The sequence below is a fragment of the Mesoplodon densirostris genome, chromosome 3, assembly GCF_025265405.1.
Source record: "Mesoplodon densirostris isolate mMesDen1 chromosome 3, mMesDen1 primary haplotype, whole genome shotgun sequence".
Taxonomy (NCBI): Eukaryota; Metazoa; Chordata; class Mammalia; order Artiodactyla; family Ziphiidae; genus Mesoplodon; species Mesoplodon densirostris.
In genome coordinates this window covers 172,797,475-172,818,945 of record NC_082663.1, presented here as the reverse complement: position 1 = coordinate 172,818,945, position 21,471 = coordinate 172,797,475, and the positions used below count along the sequence as shown (strand labels likewise).

The 21,471-nt window shown below is 36.5% G+C and overlaps 1 protein-coding gene across 3 annotated transcripts in view; it reads right to left on the bottom strand.

Moving 5' to 3' along the window:
- GABRB2 (gamma-aminobutyric acid type A receptor subunit beta2) overlaps positions 1 to 21,471 on the bottom strand; it is a 287,791-nt gene that overhangs the window by 174,571 nt on the left and 91,749 nt on the right. For all 3 annotated transcript variants that reach the window (XM_060092603.1, XM_060092604.1, XM_060092605.1), the window contains exon 4: positions 14,481 to 14,701. In XM_060092603.1, coding sequence (XP_059948586.1) covers positions 14,481 to 14,701 — 221 coding nt within the window. The remainder of the gene's footprint in view (positions 1 to 14,480; positions 14,702 to 21,471) is intronic.

Sequence of the window (21,471 nt, the reverse complement as noted above, 5' to 3'; positions counted from 1 at the left end):
ACACACAATTCATTCAACTAAGAACAAAGAAGGAGCCCATTGGGGTAGAGGCAGTGTTTCTCATTATCACACTATGAGCATTTTTTATATGGGCACAAGGTTGACCACTGTGTTTCTCATATCTAACTTCCCTAAAGAAAAATCAACCCATGATTCCAGGAAAATGGGCTAAAATACTTATGATTTGGGAAAAATATTGTTTTGAGCCAATGTAAGTGCTTCTTTTCCCCTCACAGTAATCAACCTTCATTCCCCCCACTGCCTGCCCTATGTTCTGTCACAAATACAGAAAATACACATGTGTATATGCACATGTGTATATGCTGTGTATATGCACACACGCATACATACACACTTATACATTTTGAAGTTCAAACAAGATAGTCCAAATAACACAGAGATATTCTCTATACTAAGCAAAGAATATGATGTCTCTGCTCTGCCATCAATGAGAATCCATACACATTTTTATTCATAAAATATTTGATGACCCTAAATAGAACTTCCTCCTTGAACTCAACAGTGACAAATTTTCTGAGGCGTGTACCTAAAAAGAGCTAGCTCTCATTAGAAAGTGTTTTCTCATTGATTCATTCTGTGGTGGAAGGCTAATATGGGTCACCTGAATTCCACTTTGATACAATTCTCTCCACCTTCACATCTCTGTACGTCTTTCAAAAAACCATACTGATTGCAAATGACAAGGTAACATAACAAAACACCAGGTACCAATGGAAATTTCTACAAAATCAACTCATAGATGTATTTAAGTCACAATTTGGGAAGATGAATTCATGACAATTGCTGATCCTGTTTTTATTTTCAAAATGCCTTCTTATCAGCTGTTCAACTGGCATCACCCCAAGCACCGTCTCACCTTCTCACTAAGATAGAGAAATGCACATGGTATCTACTAGGGAGGAGAGTCAGATTTGTTTTTCTCCTCATCAAAACCTAATGACCTTTGATAATTGGGTATCAAATGCTATTGATTTGATTTTATGCTTCTTTTTCTACTCAGTATGCAAATCCATTGTTTAATAACATTAGATATGATTTTGCATGAGTGCCTGAATAGAGATAGAATAATAAATCAATTTGAGATAAACACTTAAGAGAGCACAGATCCCATTCAACTGATAAACTGAGTCAGGTAGTTGGATTGATAACATAGGAAATACTGTGAAGAAATTGTAATTGCTAATTCATTTACACATACATTTATTCAACAATTTTTTCATTGACTCTTCTGAGACAGGCACTATTCAAGAGGCTGAAATACAGTTGGGAATAAAACTGAGGTCCCTGCTCTCATGGAGCTTATATATTAGTGGAGTGAGGCCAACAAAAATAGTAAACAAAGGAATAATGCATCTAGTTATAAAGAACATAAAATGCAGTAATGTGAAAGAGAAGAAACAAAGTTCTGAGTAAAGCGGTGTTACTTAAGCTTTCTTCCTGTGAGCACATGAGTTTGTTCTGCCCTTAGGACCATTTTGCTTCTGTCCTTTACAACTGGAACTCTCATTCCTCAGATCACTGCTGTCAATCTTCATAAATAACACCTCAGCTCAGGTGTCACCTCCTAAAATAGGACTCCACCTTACTCTTCTAGCTACTTTTTATCCAATCTTTCATTCTGTTTTTCTTCATAGAATTCATCACAATTTGCTGCCCTCATTTATCATTAAACATCCTTTTTCATGGTGGCTTGTATGTTTCCTTCTCTAAGTACAAGCTTCTGGAGGTAGAGTCTATATCTGGCTTATTCACTCCTGCAACACCCATCCCCCACCTAGAGCAACAAGAGATGCTCACTCACTAGTTGACCGGATAGATAGAGGGGTAAATGAATTAAATGTCCAGCAATTCACTTCACTACAATGGCTTTGTTTCATTAAACATGTATTAGAACTACTAGTATTTTCTCAAGCTTCCTTTTGGAACACTACACCAATGTTCTAATATTAGGTAGTCAAAATGAAAAACTGCATTCAGCTATTAGCCTTATGAAAATTCTGAGTATGTTATGTCCGCTCTGCTACCTCCCAGCCCAGGCACTGGGTCATTTCTCCACATTAAACCTGTTAAAGCACTAAGGGCATGGGCTTTGAAGTCAAACAGGCTTGAATTCTATTCCCAGCTTTGATGCTTATACTTGTACTGCTTTGAACAAGTTACTGAATTTGTCTAAGGCTCAGTTTCCTCTTAAAAGATAGAAGGATATCAGTATCTACCAGATTGGATTATTTGGGGATTAGAAGATGCAATGTATGCACAGTACTTGATACACAGTATGTACCCAATTAATTTTGACTATTATGATTATTTTGGTAACTACAGTAATAAACTACAACAACAATTACTTAATAGGTACCTACTGTGTGCCAGCTACTTTACATGGGTTATATTATTTAATTTTGACCATATTCCTGCAAGATAAATGATATTATAATTTTCAGTTTAAAGTTAGGTAACTTTTTAAAAAGCCACAAAGCCTGTAAGAACCAACTCCAGAACTTGGCTCTTACCTACCATCCTATCCTACCTCTTCCATCTCCCTATTATGTATATTCTTCTCCTACTAACCTCCAAGTTTTGAGTCTCAAGTTTTGAATGTCTCATTTGTCTTTGTGTATCCCCGAAACCTGGCACAGTGTTGGTACATAATAAGGATTTACCAGCACCATTCCTTCTTGCCAAATATCATCCCACATGAATCAGGATGGGAAACAGCAGAAGAGGCCAACGTTAGATACATGTAGAAATCTTAATAACAGCAATTAATCTTTACAAACAACTTATATGTGCCAAACACTTTACGAAAATCTTTACAAGTATTTGTCTGCTTAATCACCCCAGTAATTCTATAAGGTGGGTACTATAAAGCCCTATATTCCTGATGAGGGAGCTGAAGCTCAGAAAGATGGAGCACAGCTAGTTAGAGACAGAGGAAGGCCTTGCAACAAGGCAGTCAGATTCCAAACCCAGGCTCCAAACATGCCAGAAGAAGTTGGTCTCTCTCCTGGTCTTTTCAGTATTTTCCCTTAGTTGTCAGTGTACTACAGCTGCTAAAATATAAAGTCCTAATTATATTCTCTATTATTGCTACTGAGAACAATCCAACATGGAATTGGAATCTTCCTCCAAGGATTTATGACCATTTAGCATTTTGGTACCTTTTATTCTGTCCATACGAGTGCAGATAATGAGCTACTTCTCAGAAGTAAAATAGCTTGAGCATTTCATAATATGGTGACTGTGATTTGAGTCATTAACCTATTACAGTGGTCTGGCTTGCTTTATTTGTGACCTCCAGAACAAAGAGGTAGGAATGGGCTAGAAATCCTCCCTTACCACCCATTTAGTAAATCAAGTAATTAAACTTTTACCAAAAGTCTTTTAACCAAAAAAATATGGAGGTGATTTCCGGAGGTTGGGTAATGTTTTATCTCCTTCCTTTCTTTTTCTGCCCGTGGAGAATAAGGCTGACATGAATATCTGTGAAACAAATATTTTTCACTTGTTCCAGAAAATAAATATAGATTTTCTTCCGTGTACTCTGGGGTCTTCTGCCAGTAGACAAAGATACCACTTGTCTGAAATTTAGAGGTGTGTCTAATGGCTCAGTACTCTTTCTGCTTTCCCTTCCAGTATGAGAGTATTGATGCTAGAGTTAGAGTCAAGGGTCTCACTGAGAGAGTATTTTAAATCTGGGACACGAAGGTGTACAGGTTACTTGGGTCATTCCTTCCTGGATTAACAAGTAAGAATTAACCTTCTTCAATCCAGCAGGAAAGCTTGTGGACTGGGTGACTTGCAGGCAGCCTTCAGAGTCTCTGCAAACCACAGCAGCCATGTGTCTCCTCAATGCACTAGGGTTTTACATCTCTGGCTAACTAAATTGAGACTTAATCAAATCTTACAGTGGTTGCTTTTCCCTAGTCTGTAACCTTCTTGAAACTCCACAATATGGATGTACAATTCTGAAATAGAAGAGATTTTCAAAATCCCTATACACCAAGTTACAAACTGTAGTGCATGCTGCTTTTCCTTGAACTTGGGTATTCAGAAAATTGAAACAAAAATAACTCTCTGCATCTAAACAGTTGCAAAGTAGAGATCCATTCAAGAATAAAGGATGAAAGGAGGAGTGATGATATTAGTTATACCTGAGGAACATACTCTATGTCCTATATGTATGGGAATAGCAATGTCAAAAACAATGCACAAGTCCCTATTGTGGAGTCCTATTCAAGACTGAGAGTCATACTCATCTATTTAAGAATGATGCCCACAAAAATCTCTCTAGAGGGGAGATGAATGACTCTTAGAAGTTCCTTTCAGGAGCCTTGGGAATTTAGGCTCTCCATTCTTCATCTTCCATCAGTGTTTTCAGTACCGGCTTTTTCCAAGAGTCTTTTGTATCCATCTACCTGGACAGAGACAGTGTTCTCTCAGTCTCTGGGAAGGTGACTGAGATCATAGGCTTTGAGTTCAACACTAAGCCTGGAAACTCACTAGAAAGTTACTTACTTTCCCAAAGCCTGAGTTTCCTCAACTATAAAATGGCACTGATGGTAGCCTGCTTCACAGGATTGTTTAATATAAATAATTCAGGGCTTGACATACAGAAGGTACTCAATAGAAAAAGGAACCCTCCTACACTACTGATAGGAATGTAAATTGGTGCAGCCGCTATGGAAAACAGTATAGACATTCCTCAAAAACCTAAAACTGGAGCTTCTATATGATCCAGAAATACCACTCATGGGCATATATATCCAGAGAGAACTGTAATTCAAAAAGATACATGCACCCCTATGTTCATAGCAGCACTATTCACAATAGCCAGGTCATGGAAGCAACCTGAATGTCCATCGACAGATGAATGGAAACAGAAGATGTGGTATACATATATATATACATATATATATATATATATATATATAATGGAATATATAAATAATGGAATCATTCATTAAAAAGAATGAAATAATGTCATTTGCAGAAACATGGATGGACCTAGATATTATCATATTAAGTGAAGTAAATCAGAAAGAGAAACACAACTACCATATGATATCACTTATATGTGGAATCTAAAATATGACACACATGAACTTATGTATGAAACAGAAACAGACTCACAGACATAGAGAACACACCTGTGGTTGCCAAGATTCGGGGGCGGGGACAGGGAGGGATGGATTGGGAGTTTGGGATTAGCAAATGCAAACTATTATATATGGAATGGATAAACAACAAGGTCCTACTGTATAGCACAGGGAACTATATCTAATACCCTGTAATAAACCGTAATGGAAAGGAATATGAAAAAGAATATATATATATGTATATGTATATATGTATATATCACTTTGCTGTAAAGCAGAAATTAACACATTGAAATCAAATATACTTCATTAAAATAAATTGTTAAAAGTAAGTAAATTTGTATGATGAACAACAAAAAAGTACTCAATAAATTTTACTACTACCACCACTACTACCACTACTTCAACTGTCTCAGCTAAATAAGTATTCAGATATATTTGTTTTGAACAGGTCTTTGTGTAATTAAAACTCTATCATGAGTAAAGTCATTACAAAGACTATCTGGTCTAACCCTATATTTTGCCTACTTGCTAATAAGCAAGTTGCCAGTGAAAGCTGCCAACAAAATTCACTGATTTCATGAAATCAGGGTGGAGCAAAAGATGTACAAAATGTGATTAGAGAAAACTTTATCTTTAAACTAATGGTGAGGATAATAGGCATGGTTTCAAGTTTGATTTAATGGAGTCATTTCTGTTTTCTTTATTTTTAATATAAAGCAAACAGAAAAAAATGTTGCAGGTATATGTGTGTGTGTGTGTATATATATATATATATATATAATATGCATATACACACAAATACAAATCTATAAATGAATACATATGCATATTTATACCTATAAATGGGGACATATACATATACACAAACAAGCACATATACAACAGCAACGGTTTTAATCATCCACTAGAAAATAGTTTTCTTAAAATAAAATAAAACAAGACAAAACAAAATAAATATCTGGCTTCTCTCCATGCTGCCAGTACTCTCGTGACCCAGAGGGTTCGTTCCTAGTGAAATCGGGACCATGCTAGTACTACTTCTGAATGCACTTATGTATAGCCATGCTGTATACAGATACATCCGCAAGCCAATGAATGGCGTGTTCTCAGGGGTTTCAGGTCTTCTCCTCTTTGCAGACAAGGTCCACTTCGATGACACCCTGTACTCATTCTTTGGGTCTTCAATATCTTTATTGGGAACGCAGCTCGTGTCTTTCCTGCTTTGAAACCCCTGGAGTCTCTGACCACTCATCTTTCATATCTTTGGTTTCAGTTCTGCCACATTCAGCTCTCATTGGACTGAAATCAATGGACATGAAGACAACTAGGGTAGCAAAGGAGACTCACTGATTACAAGAATGTGATGAGTCAGTAATATTTGAGAAAAAGAAGTCAGGCAGATTTTCTTTTCCTCTTTAAATGTTGTTATCTAAAAACCCAGCAAAAATATTGCAACCAAAAGAGCCCTGGACTACACCTAATGGTGTCATTCTGATTCTGCTATTTCCAGTTTGGATTTGACTTATTCACTGAGGTTAGTCAGACCATGATGACGGCAAGTAACCAAATGACTCCAGCAGCAGGAACAATAATAAGCCCTGGATTAGGAGTCAGGAGGTTGGGATCCCGCTCTGTGCTTTGCCATCAACTGTCTGTGTGAATTTAGGCACAATCACTTCCCTCTCTGAGCTTCCCTCTTCTTTTCTGTGATAATGAAGAAGGTAAACTTGAAGATGACAGAAATTACTTCTAAATACATTCACTTTTCATCTAAAGAATTTTATTTTATAGTGAAAAATAATGGGCAAGAAATTTCTTTTAAAAATTAATTACAGGGACTTCCCTGGTGGCGCAGTGGTTAAGAATCCGCCTGCCAATGCAGGAGACACGGGTTCGAGCCATGGTCCGGGAAGATCCCACATGCTGCAGAGCAACTAAGCCTGTGTGCCACAACTACTAAGCCTGCGCTCTAGAGCCCAGGAGCTAAAACTACTGAAGCCTGTGCGCCTAGAGCCCATGCTCCACAACAAGAGAGAAGTCACCGCAATGCGAAGCCCGCCCACTGCAACGAAGAGTAGCCCCCGCTTGCCACAAGTAGAGAAAAGCCCACGCGCAGCAACGAAGACTCAACGCAGCCAAAAAAAGAAAAAATTAATTACAGCTCTTTAAGGAGGATGTATGTGTCTCTTCCCACGGAGGTGGAGGTAGATGGAAGGTGTTTTTTCCTGTTTAGAAGACTGAGAATCTAGAGCACAGGGTCTCACACTCTGGCCAGAAGAACTGATATTCTTAATAAAATCTCTGTTGTTCTGCTTGACAAAATGTATTCACTCCATATCTCTATGAAAATGAATTAAACCAATTAGGAAATCCAAGTAAAAAAATTGATATATTAATTTTTAATAGACTACATTTCAGTGTGAGATGGCTACTCAGTTATTCACTTGCCTCATACCCTGTGGTAAAGCTTTAGGAGTAGAGGAAGAAGATACAATTAATAAACCTTGCCTGTCTAAATTCATTACAGGCTAACATTATCCTTTGCCATTTTCCCAATGACAGAACATACATAGCGGGTGGTGGCTGAATTGCCTTCTGCTTCCTGCTGAATCTTTCTTCAAGATTGTGAACCTTTAATCAGAAGTGACATGTTTCTGACCCAATGTTACATATAGGAGGTGTACAGACATATGAAATCAAGGGCTGCCCCCTCACACCAAAAGACAAACAGCTATTTTTAGATGGGTCAACTACTACCAGAAGAGTAAGAAAGTCACACCTTCCATAAGAACTGTCCTAATAATCAGCATCAGTACATCTGCTGAGCCATTTATTTAACTAATGACACCAAAAGTTACAACAGCACAAATACAAATACAAGATTACAAATTGTGTTGCAAAAAGCTTTGCCTGTTTGTCACTAAAATACTAAGTAAATTTGAAATAGTAGTCCTGCATTTTATAGCAATAACTACATATTTCACCTTATGTCAAAGCCATAAACCATATCCTATATTGGATAAAGGAATATACCCCAAATATGTCTTATAATGGTTAAATAATGATGGTGAGCAGAGTTTTATTGATATGGCAAACATGTTTATGGTGCACTCATCGTTAAAGAAAAAAATAAGATCAGAAAATTGTATGTATAATGTGAATCTGTTTTATGACAAATTACCTATATGCTTTTTTACTAGAAAAATATCTGGAAGAGTATAAAGCAAGATGCAGGTATGATTAAGTCTGGGTGATAGGATTAAGGGTAGCTATATTTTCATAACTTAACTGTATTTTCTAAATGTTTAATAATAATTATGTAACATCTTATAAGAGGAAATGGGTTTTGTTTTCATGTTTTTGTTGAACAATTTAGTAACGTGCTAAAATACTTATGATATAATGTTAATGACTTAGCATATTCAGTCCAATTGGGATTCACATTCTAATTTTCATAAAAAATATACATTTTTACATTCACGAAAGGGTGCCATCAGTTGACAATTCAGGTTTTCTTATATACCTGAATGCACTGGTTTTGTTTTTGCCTTCTTAATTAATCAGAAGATTTTTTTCAAGAAGATAACTACAATTGCTAAAGCACTGCAATATCACATTAAATACTGCTGTATGCATAATAAGGTGGAAGTCCTAGATTAGCAAAATCACAGGTATTGAGATTTTGGGAGTGATAATAAAATTTAGAAATAATTTAAGTGAATAATTATAAGAACTACTAAATGTAAGATTAGAATGCAGCTCTCCTAATTCTCTGATCAGTGTAGTTATCACTAGCTTTCTGAAATCTAATAAATATCTCCTATTTTAAGTAAATAACAGTCTAAATTATACCTATGTAACATTCTTTATGATGCCATGTCAACACCAGATTAAACCTGATTTTTATTGGCTAGTGCTTTAGTTGAATTCATCAGCAGAAATCCTGTACTTTCTATGACATTTTTCCTTGAAGTGTTCTGAAAATAATTTGATTGGGCCAATTTTATTTTGGAATAAAATACAGATAATCTGTTTGGAATATGTGCTTTATAAATTGCTAGGAATTCTTCTGCCTAGTCAATGAGAAGTCTGTTGTCACCACTGCTACAGCTGGGTTCATCCCAAGAAAATATTCTTCCCTACCTCCAGTTATATCTCCTAACAGAAATATCTAAATAGTATCGTAAAAGAAAGCAGGTATTTTATTTTATGATCACATTGGTATAACTGAGTTATCAACTAGCCAAGAGTGAAGGTAAGAATCTATATTTAAGGATTTTATTGCTCTTTAACCACAAACTATAAACTTAGACTTGAAAAACAACATTATTCATCACTTTTCTTAATTATTCCTGCAGATCTTTAAACAAGGTTGAGAAAACAGATGCATGATAAGACGTGATGAGAATAAGAGGAAAGGCCTGGTTTAAGAGAAACTATATAATGCTTGATTAAATGAAAATTACTGAGTCCATGCTACAAATGAGGTACTGGGTTTGGGGCTACAGGGCAGCTTCTAAAGGCTGTCATGGCCACTTGGGTCTCAAGCCACGCATCTAGTTTCCTTCCTCTTCATCTCAGCCTGCCAGTGCAATGGCTGGAGATAATTGGCTCCACTGCAGGTTTCAATCCTCTTAGTATTTTAGTAGTCCCCTTTTTCACTTTAGACATGCCTGACCTAGACCTTTCCCATTCTCTTCAACAGACTTGCTCACTCGTGCTTCTCTTGTCCTTTTTGTTCTAGACAAAGGAGTATCTTTACAGAATCATGAAAAGATACCTGGGGTAAAATTCTACAATATAAAATCACTGCCTTGATATCTAAACCTTTCTCTGTTCCAGCCTACTGTTTATTTATCAAATATCCCCAGCATCCATTTATCAAATATTAAGTAACACTGCACACTTACTATCTACCAATTACTATGCTACTCGAAATACATAATTTCACTTCCCAGTCTGATGTCAGATTATAAAATTTTTTACATTCACTGATCTCATTTGATTCAGAAGATGATTGGGTTGTTAAAATGACATTGTCTAATTTATCTCCCCCCCTTTTTATATATGAGGAAATTAAAACCTGAAGAAGATGCTTAAGGTTCAACAAGAGGTCAGTGACAAAAGTCCAAATGAAAATACAAGTTCCATTATCATAATACTTTGTTAAGGAAGTCGGTTGCATTGCCCAATTGTGTCCATTCATCTCTTTTCACAGCATCAGAACTCTATCCTTCTAAAATGATTATCAACCTGAAAAGTAATGGAATAACTGAGAGTAAGCTGCTAATCCATGTTTTTGGAAATGGGGAAACAAAAACCCAATCAGAATGAAAACTGTTAAAACCTAGCCTATAACAGCAATAACTAAAACATTTCCCATATTTCTAAATCTCAATCTCCATTTTCTGAACTTCCCAAGTTCATTTTCTGAACTACCTTAATGCAAGTTTGTCAATTAGCTGAGCACTATCCTTAAAACTCATGCTATCCAAACACACTGTTTCAGCATGAGTGGACTCAGAGCTCCTGCTATACAGTCAAAAGCAATGGGTACATCCTTGCAGGAGGATGATTTCACAAGGAGGTTATCCGAGCTTTAAGTGTAGAGCTATGAGCATTCCTCCCTGGGTTATGGCTTAGCCTGGTTGTCTGTGGTCATGGATCCCACCCATTAAGTATGCATCCTCTGAGATGAGATGACCTCATTTTCAGACACAGCTACTAAAAGCACATGTCACATACAGGCAATTCTCTACCTCTAAGAGATCAGAAATACCATTCTTTGGCTTCAGACTTTTAAATCTTGAGTGCTATTTCTTAGATAATAGAACCAGAGATTCCTAGGCCATTTTTTCTTTTCCAAATTTTATCATGGAAATTTTCAAACATACAGACAAGTTGAAAGAAGAGCATGACAAACACCTATGTACCCACCATGAAATTCAACAAGCATTAATATTTTGCATACTACTTTATCTTTAATATGTTTTAATACCTAAAAATTTCACTAAGAAAACTCTACAAAAGAGGCTTACTCAGATTCTCTGAATGACTTCCCCTCCAGCCCCCTCATCCCTGCCAATCTTTGTGCATCTCAACGGAAGAAGCATTTAAGTCCTTAAAGGATTTTGCCTTGAACATGCATGACATTCGGCCCAGAGGACTTGTTCTACCTAATTTATTGGTCACTGCCTTATATTTAAAGTCTTCCTTGAACCAGCTTTCTATGTCTAGGTCTTCATGATCGCCTTTCAATTCTCCTTATTCTGACTGATGAACCTTGCCCTTACCAACTTCTTTGCAATGATCTTGTCTGTGCCCCAGGATTCCACACAGCAAAAATCATCCCTTAGTAAACTGGGAATGGTGTGACTCTCAGAACCTAAAGATGCATCTTCCAAAGATAACTCAGGACTGCTGTTCTCTAGGGCTTTATTCTATCAATCAAGAACAAAGTCTGTATCTATGGATCTAATGCAAGCTGTTTCCATATCACTTTTCTTCACCTTCTTTTTTTCCCTTGCATGCTCTCAGGTGATTTCTACTATTCTTTATTTCCATCTGCCAGTACCTAAGGAGTAGGACAGAATGATAATGAAGAGCAACATCTTTGTATTCAAACTATTATACTTTCCGGTGCCGTAGCTGTGTAACTTGGTACACAAGTTCCTTAATTTCTTCATGTAAGACAGAAAAACAAACCAACCAACCAATAGCGCCCACTTTGTAGGAATAAAGTCAATTTTAAATGAGATAATATAAGCAATGCTCTGGCACAGTGACACGTACAGGCTAAGTCCTTTAATGTGTACTAACTACTAATATTAATACTATTACTATTGTAAATGCTGTTTGAATGCAGTCACTATTGAACATAGAAACAAGATAAATTTCTTAGCAGACTATCAGTAACAGAGAATGACTGGGGTAGGAGAGTGGGTAAGTAGGAGAAGGAACTAAGTAGGTCTGAATCAATCCAACAGCAGCAATTTTAATTGAATTCCTTTTACTTTTTATTGCAAATGAAACTTCTTCTGTTGAAAAGGAATATCTGGCCTGCACTAAACTTCATCTGTGAAATAAACTGTTCTATTTATCAGTAAAAACTGGAATGGGATATTTACAAATTTCCTGAAAAACCTCTTATCAATTTCAAACTCAGGATTAACTACACAACTGAGAGAACAATCACAATCCATGAGTCTTCTTCTTTGTCCAGGAGTGTTAATTTTATGCACGTTAGATGTGTTCAGGAGCCTGCATATTTTGCCGTTAGCCCTTATTGGAAGTGGGGCTGAGAGGGTGATGATTTACAGTAATAGTGTCCAGTTGGTCTTAATGACAAGAATGAACAGCCACCACCTTTTTTTGTCTGATTATTGGCTTAATGATTAGAAGCCATGTTTATCATCTATATTGGCCCTCTCTTGTCCCTCTCAAAGACATTTGATTGTTGATTTTTTCCCACCCATCCAACTCTGCACATGTACTTTCAGAATTCATTGACAATCTTTACTGAGTTTATTTACAGTGTACGTGCTTTGTCAGTGCTAGGTATAACAAAGAGAACACAACTGGCTCTCTGCTCTAAATGTGGGTATCACCAAAAAAAGGAAAACACAATGTAATGTCTACATGATTGCTGTGAAGATTTGATGGGCAAAATGTATCCAGCACTGGGTCTGATGCTTAGCCAAAACTTGCTACTTCCCAGGCCTCTCCCAGCTCATTCCCTGCCAAATGAGTAACTTATTATTTCTGTGCTTCTCTCTGCCTTCTTCAGGATTCTGACTTCTTTCTGTGCTTAACTCTTAAAATGTGTGAACTACAACCTCTTTGCATTCCTCCACTGCCCATGTGGTCACCATCTCATCAAAGTCTTTGTGATACCATATTTTCACTGCAGCCACTATTGAACACAGACACAAGCAATAAATTGTAGTGGATTCCAAGCAATAAGTTTAGCACAATGTATCTACTAAGAGAATTCTTTCCATAAATACTTTCAAATTCCACCACTTTGGTGGAGTCTTTGCAGACACTGTCAGTCAACTTATTTTATCTTTCCACTATTTCTCTTTTTCCCTAAGGCCTGTGAGCAGTGCCTGTATCCAATTCATCTCTTTACTTCCAATGGCTGACACAGCATACAAACATGCTCTCTCTTGGCCTCAGTCCCTCCCTCCCTTGACAAACAAATGCCATTTTCTCTACAAACAGGATAAACAAACAAAGAAGCTGGCTTATAAGGATCTAAGACAATGCACTAGTCAGGAACGATGAACACAGCAGATAATGAAAATTAGATATAACAGATAAGAAAAGTGTGGGAGTGAGAGGCAACCTAGGGTAATGGTTAAGAGCTCTGGCTCTGAACTTAGAACATGACTCAGGTCCCATCTTCACTGCTTACTTTCTCTGTGATCTTAGACAAGTTACACCAGTCTTCATTTGAAATAAAGATCATAACATTTTTAACTTATGAGGTTGTTATAAGTTATTATAACTGTAATAATACATGGAGTGTACTCACTAATGTCTGACCCCTAACAAGTGTTCAATAAATGAATAATAATATTATCATTATTATGATAAAGTCACCACATGTTTATGTAAAACAGAATATATCAGAGACAACTGAACATTTCAGAATAGAGAGTCTTCCCCAATAATGCAGAGGAATTCTTTACATTGCAATGTTTTCAGAGTAAGACAGATATCTTTTTTCTTCATCTTTTTTCCAGGGAACCATCTAATACAAAATAAACTTTAAAAGAAGAAACTGTCATATTTCACAATTCATCCTCCAAAGAGCAGAGCATCACAATTCTTCTCTGATAGAAAGATACATTTAATAGTGTAAATTCATTATTAATAAACCCGAGATGATGGCTTTATTTATTTGCAAGTCTGCTTGCTCCTTGGAGGTAAGAGGGCAAAAAAAGCCTTCCTGTTCTCAGAGGACCAGACCCAGTTCATAGAGCTCAGGAACAATTTATGAAACAGAATATCTGCCACATTCCAACAAGTATTTGGCACTCATCATTTTTTTCCACTTTAAAGACACCCTGTGTCTAAGCTATTTTGATATTGTTTATCCCTACTCCTTAAAGGAAGCAGCTTTAGGATCAGCAGCTGATATTGGAAGATAATTCAGAAAAACTTAGGCTTAGCTGGGATAAGTCCCTTTGTAAACATGGAACACTGAGCTCTCAGATGTCTATTGACTAGGAGCTTTAACTGCGTATCAGCAGAATTAAAGGAGGACTAAGGAAAACAGCACAATATGCCCCTCCAAAAAAGAACAGTAACTACGGTGTTCAGGAAGGGTTCAATTTTGAAATGGACGCTACAGACCTGAGGCCGTAAAGGACCGTTCCATCTGGATGCAGGCGGATCATGCGGTTCTTGACAGTCACTCCGTGCACAAACGACTTCTTATCGTTCAGGAAGTAAGTATCGGGCACCCAGAGCTGGTCTGCCACTCTATTGTCCAGAGTCAAGTTTAAAGGTATTACATTATAGGACAGCCTCTTATCTCTCCAAGCTTGCTGGAAGTACATTGTCAAGGTATAATCCTGTGAAATTGAGAAGATAAAAGAAAAAAAATGGTTATTTTGTACATAAATGGACTTGGGAGACAGGCAAACGCTTCAGTATTCACAAGAAAATATACACAACCAAATACCAAAAACATATATTATTCACATATAGGCAAATATTAATTTACTAAACCCATTCTTACTGAGCCCGTACTATGTGTCGGGCACCACAGTATATACAGCAGTGAAGAGAGCATATCCTTGTGAAATTTATCACACATTATTCAGGAAGAAAGATGGTAAGAAATAATTATTTAATAATTAATTTGTCTTAAAGTGCGGTACCCAGGATTGTTTTAGGTGGAACATAAATACAATTGTAAAAAGTGGTTAATTTATTACAGCAGTAATTATAAGAGATTATAATGAGAATCTCAATCTGTCTGATCAAAGTGAGTTTCCTAGTGGAGGTGACATTTATACTGAGACTAATGTAGCTTCCCCCCTATCTAAAAAATATTAGCTCAGTTAGTATTTCATGAGAATTTTGGGGATTCTGGATCATCAGGCTAGGCTCTTTTGTTTTGAGAAACTGTGCGTTGTTATAAAGTGAGCACTGGTCTTGGAGTCACAGGCTCCAGCATTTTCCAGCTCTTTCTAGGAGTAAATTTACATAACTTCTTTTCACTTCAGTTCCTTAACTATAAAGGGGCTTTTAATATATCCCTGATCTATCAGAAGATTATTATGACAATTAAATATATAACTCAAATGCAATCTGTAAACTACAAAAAGCTATAAATTATGAACAAAGTATTTACATACATATTGTGACATGTTTTCTCCATTAGACGCCTATGGGTACAATGTAATTGCTCTTTCACCCTCATTTGAATGACTAAATGAAGGACCAAATATTCATTTGAAAAGGATAACTACCATTCTATTTTAATATCAGTTCACAATGCCCTACTTGAGGGCTTTAAAAAAAAAACAAAACTAGAATTATGTATTAATCACCTCTGCAACCTGAGAGCTAGCACAGTCCTAGGGCACAAATAACGAATGAATGGATATCCAATATGGTATGCCTATTGGATTTCTGCACATACCTGCCTACTTTTGTGGATAAAATACACACTTCAATCTCTGCGAAGTCCCTGAGTTTTTCCAACCCTTGCTGAGATTTATACATCTTAATTTGGCTATGCAATTTTAAAATATGACTTGCAAGGTATTACCTGCTAAAAACATTAAATAGCTTCATAGGAAAAGTATAATCCTCCAGCAAAAAATTTAAATATTTTCCCTGGTTTCACAAATATACAAATTTTTATCTCATTCAGAAGTCAGTGTAGAGCTGACTTCTGAATGAGAAGCACAGAATCAAACTTCTATTCTAACAGAAGAATATTAATATCCTAAAGGTATATCAAAAAATTGTAGGTGAAATTTACTTGAGTGGATTACTTTAGTCAGTGCTCTGGACTGCTCTAGCACACTCTGCTTTATTAAAGAATGAGTCTGAGGATCTCTAGCATAGCATCCTGATTTATAATAAAAGCTAACTTGAAGACTTATGAATTCTATAACTAGAGAACAGAAAATGGATCAGATACATTTTTTACATGTCTCTATGTTGCAAACGGCCTAAAAACTTGGCCATAAATAAAATAGGCAATTTATATGGTGCTTGAGAGAACACACATAGTGGTTTCTGATTCTTGGAGATAAAATGGAAAATTCGATTATTATCTTTATTAGAAGATGAAGCTACATAAGCCCTCTTAAGAGTTAGGGGAGATAACACAGTTTGGAAGGTGCTGGAGTTTATCAGTCAGCTGAGATGTGTTTGGACACAGGAAATTGTATTTTCTTTGGGGCTAAATAAATGGTAATATTGTGAGATCCAGAGTCATATGCTAACTCCTGTTATTTGTCAGCAAGGCAGTGCCTGCTAAGAAATGCTCCCAGACAGATCCTGGTGATTCTGCTAACTGTCACATCAGTTTTCATTTCTTTTATTTTTAAATGACACATCATGACACTATCAAGAAAGGAAGAGGCTCCTGAATCGAAATAAATGTTACTGGACATAAAAGGAAACAATGGTTCTGTGTTCTACCCTCTCTCCCAGACCCTCATGCCCCCAGGATAAATGCTTTGAACTTTTATGTAGAAAACATCTTTTACACCCATCTAACAAGCCTGACTTCAGGAAGCTGCATCACCGTTGGTTTATTCAAACTGAAAAACAGCAAGTAAACCAGTTCTGGGTGCTCCACAATCCATGGCAGCACCATGCAAGAAGCAGTTAGCTAATCAAAACTAAAACCAATTGACTTTCAATGCTGAGGAAGATGGAGTAAGCCTACTACAGGCTCTCTCTCCTGCTAATCACAACTAACCATCCTGGAAAGAATAAAAAAGCCACCATCTAAGGACTGTGCAAAGTGAAAACTAATAGGCAGATTGGCAGAGATCAAAATGTGAAGAAAACCCATTACAATAGTGAGCTTCTTATTTATTTTTTCTGCCTCTTTTATCTTCTTAAAGTAACACACACTCACACAAACACAGCCAAAAGCAAAAATAAATGGAGAGATATACCGAGTTCCTGGATTTGAAAAGTGAGTATTGTTAAGATGTCAATTCTCCTCAAATTGATCTGCAGATAAAATTTAAAAATTTAATCCCAATCAATATCCAAGCAGGATTTTTGTAGATATGAACAAGCTGATCCTAAAGTTTATATGGCAAGCAAAGGAATGAGAATAAACAAAACAATTTAGAAAGGAAAGAACAAAACTGGAGGATTCACACTACCTAATTTCAAGACTCACTCGGAAACTACATTAAGACAATATGATAGTGTAGTATTGATAGAAACATAGATCAATACAACAGTAGAATCTAAAAATAAACCCACACAAATATGCTCAAAGATTTCTGACAAAGGTAGAAAGGTAGTAGATTTGAGAAAGCATAATATTTTCAGCAAATAGTGTGAATCAACTGGAGTGTGCAAATGTAAATAAATAAGCAAACAAGTAAGCAAGACAGATGTCTAAGTTAGTGTGAGATCCACATATTCACTATTGTATATGTGAAATTTGTAAATGTGACACTCCCACATCCCAAAGGTAGGTGGTCTCCAAACTTTAAAATTGTACATAAGTAAATATGTTGAACAAGGCCCCCAAAATAAAACAAAACAAAAACACAACTGACCATTTCAAGTGCTGATGATGATGCAGAGCAACTAAAACTCTTACACATTGCAGGTGGGAATACAAATAATCAGCCACTTGGAAAACAGCTGGACAATCTCTTACAGAGTTAACATACATTTGACATACAACCTAGCAATCCCACTCCTGTGTGCAAATGTTCAGAGCAGCTCTTGATACATGCAACATCATCAATGATTTTCAAAGAAAGTTAAGTCAAAGAAGGCAGATTCAAAAGAATACACATTATATGATTCCATTTATGTGAAATTTTGGAAAACGTAAAAGTATAGGAACAAAGAACAGATGAGTGCTTCTCTGGTATTTGAGGTGCTGGAGAGGTTGACTACAAAAGGACAGCATGAGGAATGATTTTGGGTAGCAGAACTGCTCTGCATCTAAACTGTAGTGGTGGTTACACAACTCTAGGCATTAGTTAACTCATAGGACTATACACCAAAATGAGTGCATTTTTCTGTATGTAAATTTAAAAAACATATTTAAAAACTGCTTAAACAAAACAAACAAACAAAAAACCCCATGATCTCTAAGGTCAGACACACCCAGGTTCTTACCCCAGTACTTTCATGGCCATCTGTCATAACCTCGGTTGAGGTACATGAGTCTGTTTCCAACTCAAAAGAAGAAACTGAAGCTAATTAAATTAGGAATTGGGGAAAACAAGAGCTGCTTTGACACCTGGAGGGGGGTGGAGTACAGCGATGCTACAAAATAAGTCATCTCCATGCATACCAGGGGACAGGTGGCTCCATCAGGATGCACTAATAAGATTACCACTAAATGGTTATAGTTTCACAATACCCCATGTGTACAATGAAGCAGTTGGACTACGTAGTTTCCAACTCCACCCCTAGGAATAAAACAATTCCATTCTAAGAAATGTTTTGCCACCCCTGTGTTCAAATGCATCTCGCCATTTCAAAATCCTCTAAACATCTAAAGTACTTTCATAATTGTTTCTTGCTGTCTTTGTAATTCATTCCCAATACCAAGATTCAAACTCTTCCTGTTTCTTTGGTTTAGTGTTCTACAAAATATATGGTATGAAATAATTTGTGTCTGTGTTTATTATCTTTTTTAACTCTATTATTTTGTGAACTTCCTATTCTTTTTTTTTTTTTTTTTTGCGGTACGCGGGCCTCTCACTGTTGTGGCCTCTCCCATTGCGGAGCACAGGCTCTGGATGTGCAGGCTCAACGGCCATGGCTCACAGGCCTAGCTGCTCTGCAGCATGTGGGATCTTCCCGGACCGGGGCAGGAACCTGTGTCCCCTGCACCAGCAGGCGGACTCTCAACCACTGCGCCACCAGGGAAGCCCTGAACTTCCTATTCTTGCTCTATGAACACTTTTCTGTTTACCTCCTATTACTGTATATTTGATAGGTGGATATCAATCTACATAAAACATTTTATTATTTTGCTGTTTCCTTTTAAAGTTATTCTTATAGTTTAACTTTATAGTTTAAAACAAAAAAATATCAGTAGTTCAGAGGGCTTCCGTATACTTTTCACACAGCCTCCTCTAAGATTAACATTTTGCATAATTATAGAACAATATCAAACTAGGATATTAACATTAATATAATACTATTTACTAGACTACAGACCTTATTAGAATATCACCCGTTTATTCACTAATGTTCTTTTTCTGTTCCAGGATCCAGTCCAAGATCCCACCATGTATTTAGTTTTTCTGTTCCTTAGCATCCATCAATCTGTGAGAGTTCCTCAGTCTTTCCTTGTCTTTGATGATGTAATGCTTTCGAAGAGTACTGGTCAGTTATCTTGTTGAATGTCTCTCAATTTGAGTTTGTCTGATGTGTTCACGATGAGACTGAGTTTATACAGTTTTGGCCAGAATATCACCAAAGAAACACTGTATCCATCATATAATGGGTATATGATGTCAATATGTCTTATTATTGGTGAGGATATTAATCTTGAACAGTTGGTTAATGTAGTATCTGCCCCGTTTCTCCACTGTGAAGTTACTATTTTCCTTTGTAATTGATAGATATCTTGGGGTAGGTACTTTAGAACTATGAAAGCAATAAGGTTATTAGGCTGACTTCTATAATCACTGTGTTTTTGGGTTTTGCATACTTTCCAAATTTCTATTTATCTTCTTTCAACTCAACCTGAATCGACATATTCAGTCAGTTGACAATGCTTAACTATTAATAAGACAAACCAAAAGAAGTAAATACCAACATAAGCCATGAGGCTCATTCTCTCCACCTACTCCTTTCACAGATTAGTGGCATCATTCTGGCCACAGCAGGTGCCTGCTTCCAGTATAGACTTTCACTCTGGATGGTGCAGCATCTTACCCTGGTCTCAAGACTGCCAGTTGCACTTGGGTGGTGTATATTCCCACCTCGACTTGCTTCAGATTTCTCCTACCTTCATTTATGTCTATGGTTTTCCATATGCTTTTTCTTCTCTGGAGACCATTTCCAAGCTTTCCTTTTTTTTTTTTTTTTGCAATGCATGTTTATGTATATGGGAACAATTATAAATGTAATTATGTCATTTTCCCTAACTTTGTGCTTTTTTTTTCCTATTTCTCTGTTTGGGGAGAAGATGGTGGTGTAGGGGATTGGGTTCACAGGTATTTGGTCTGCCATCTGAGGACATAAAGATGCCTAACAGTTACTTTTTTAATGATCAGGGTTTACGGTTTATTTTCATCACTGATAATGTGTGGGTTGTTTAATTTGCTTTACCTATTGCAACTACATCTTCTAAGCTTTGAAAATTGCTGCGGCTGTCCTAGAATCTTGAGCTTTGGTGATTAATCTTGTTTCGTGGTCTTCCAGGTAACAATTTTGTCTCCAAAATTAGATATGTTCAGAGAAATATCTTCTCTCTCTGCTCAGGATTTATAATTTTGAAAGAAAATTTAGCTTCATCTTATTATCCCTTGTTGAAATAACAACTGAGTCTAATATACTATCATGTGTTACTTTCCTTTAACTTATGCTAGATTGATTCTGAGCTAAGAATCTGAGCTTCTGGCTTTTGTAAGATAGGGCTAATGTATTTAAGGAAGTAAAACCTGTGATTATAGGATTATATTATAGAAACTGTGAGTGCAAGTTTAATTTAAACAAAATTCAAGTTTTGTGTGAATAAAACTCTATGACAGTTTGTTCAAATAGCACATTTATAGCTTTTACTATCATTCTTTGCATAGCCTTTTAATTTGGGGCATGTTTAGAAAAGTCTTTCATTATTTTTGTTTGGCTTTTCCACTTTTAAAAATGGTGACACAAGAGTATTGAATTCCAAAGGTTAGGATGCCAAATTATTTCCCTAATTTAAAACTTCTGTTTTTACTCCCTCACGGGAGAAAAGACATTACATCTGATGAGGAAATTATCACCTAAATAAACACCATAGTAAGGCAGAGTAAGCACATTCATAGTAATTACACAGTAAGCATATTCTCAACATCATAAGCTGTTACCCCCTTGAAAGCAAAGATTGTCCCTTATTCCTGTGTATATGACCAATACTGTGCATACTTTCTGGTAAATGGTAACAACTACCATT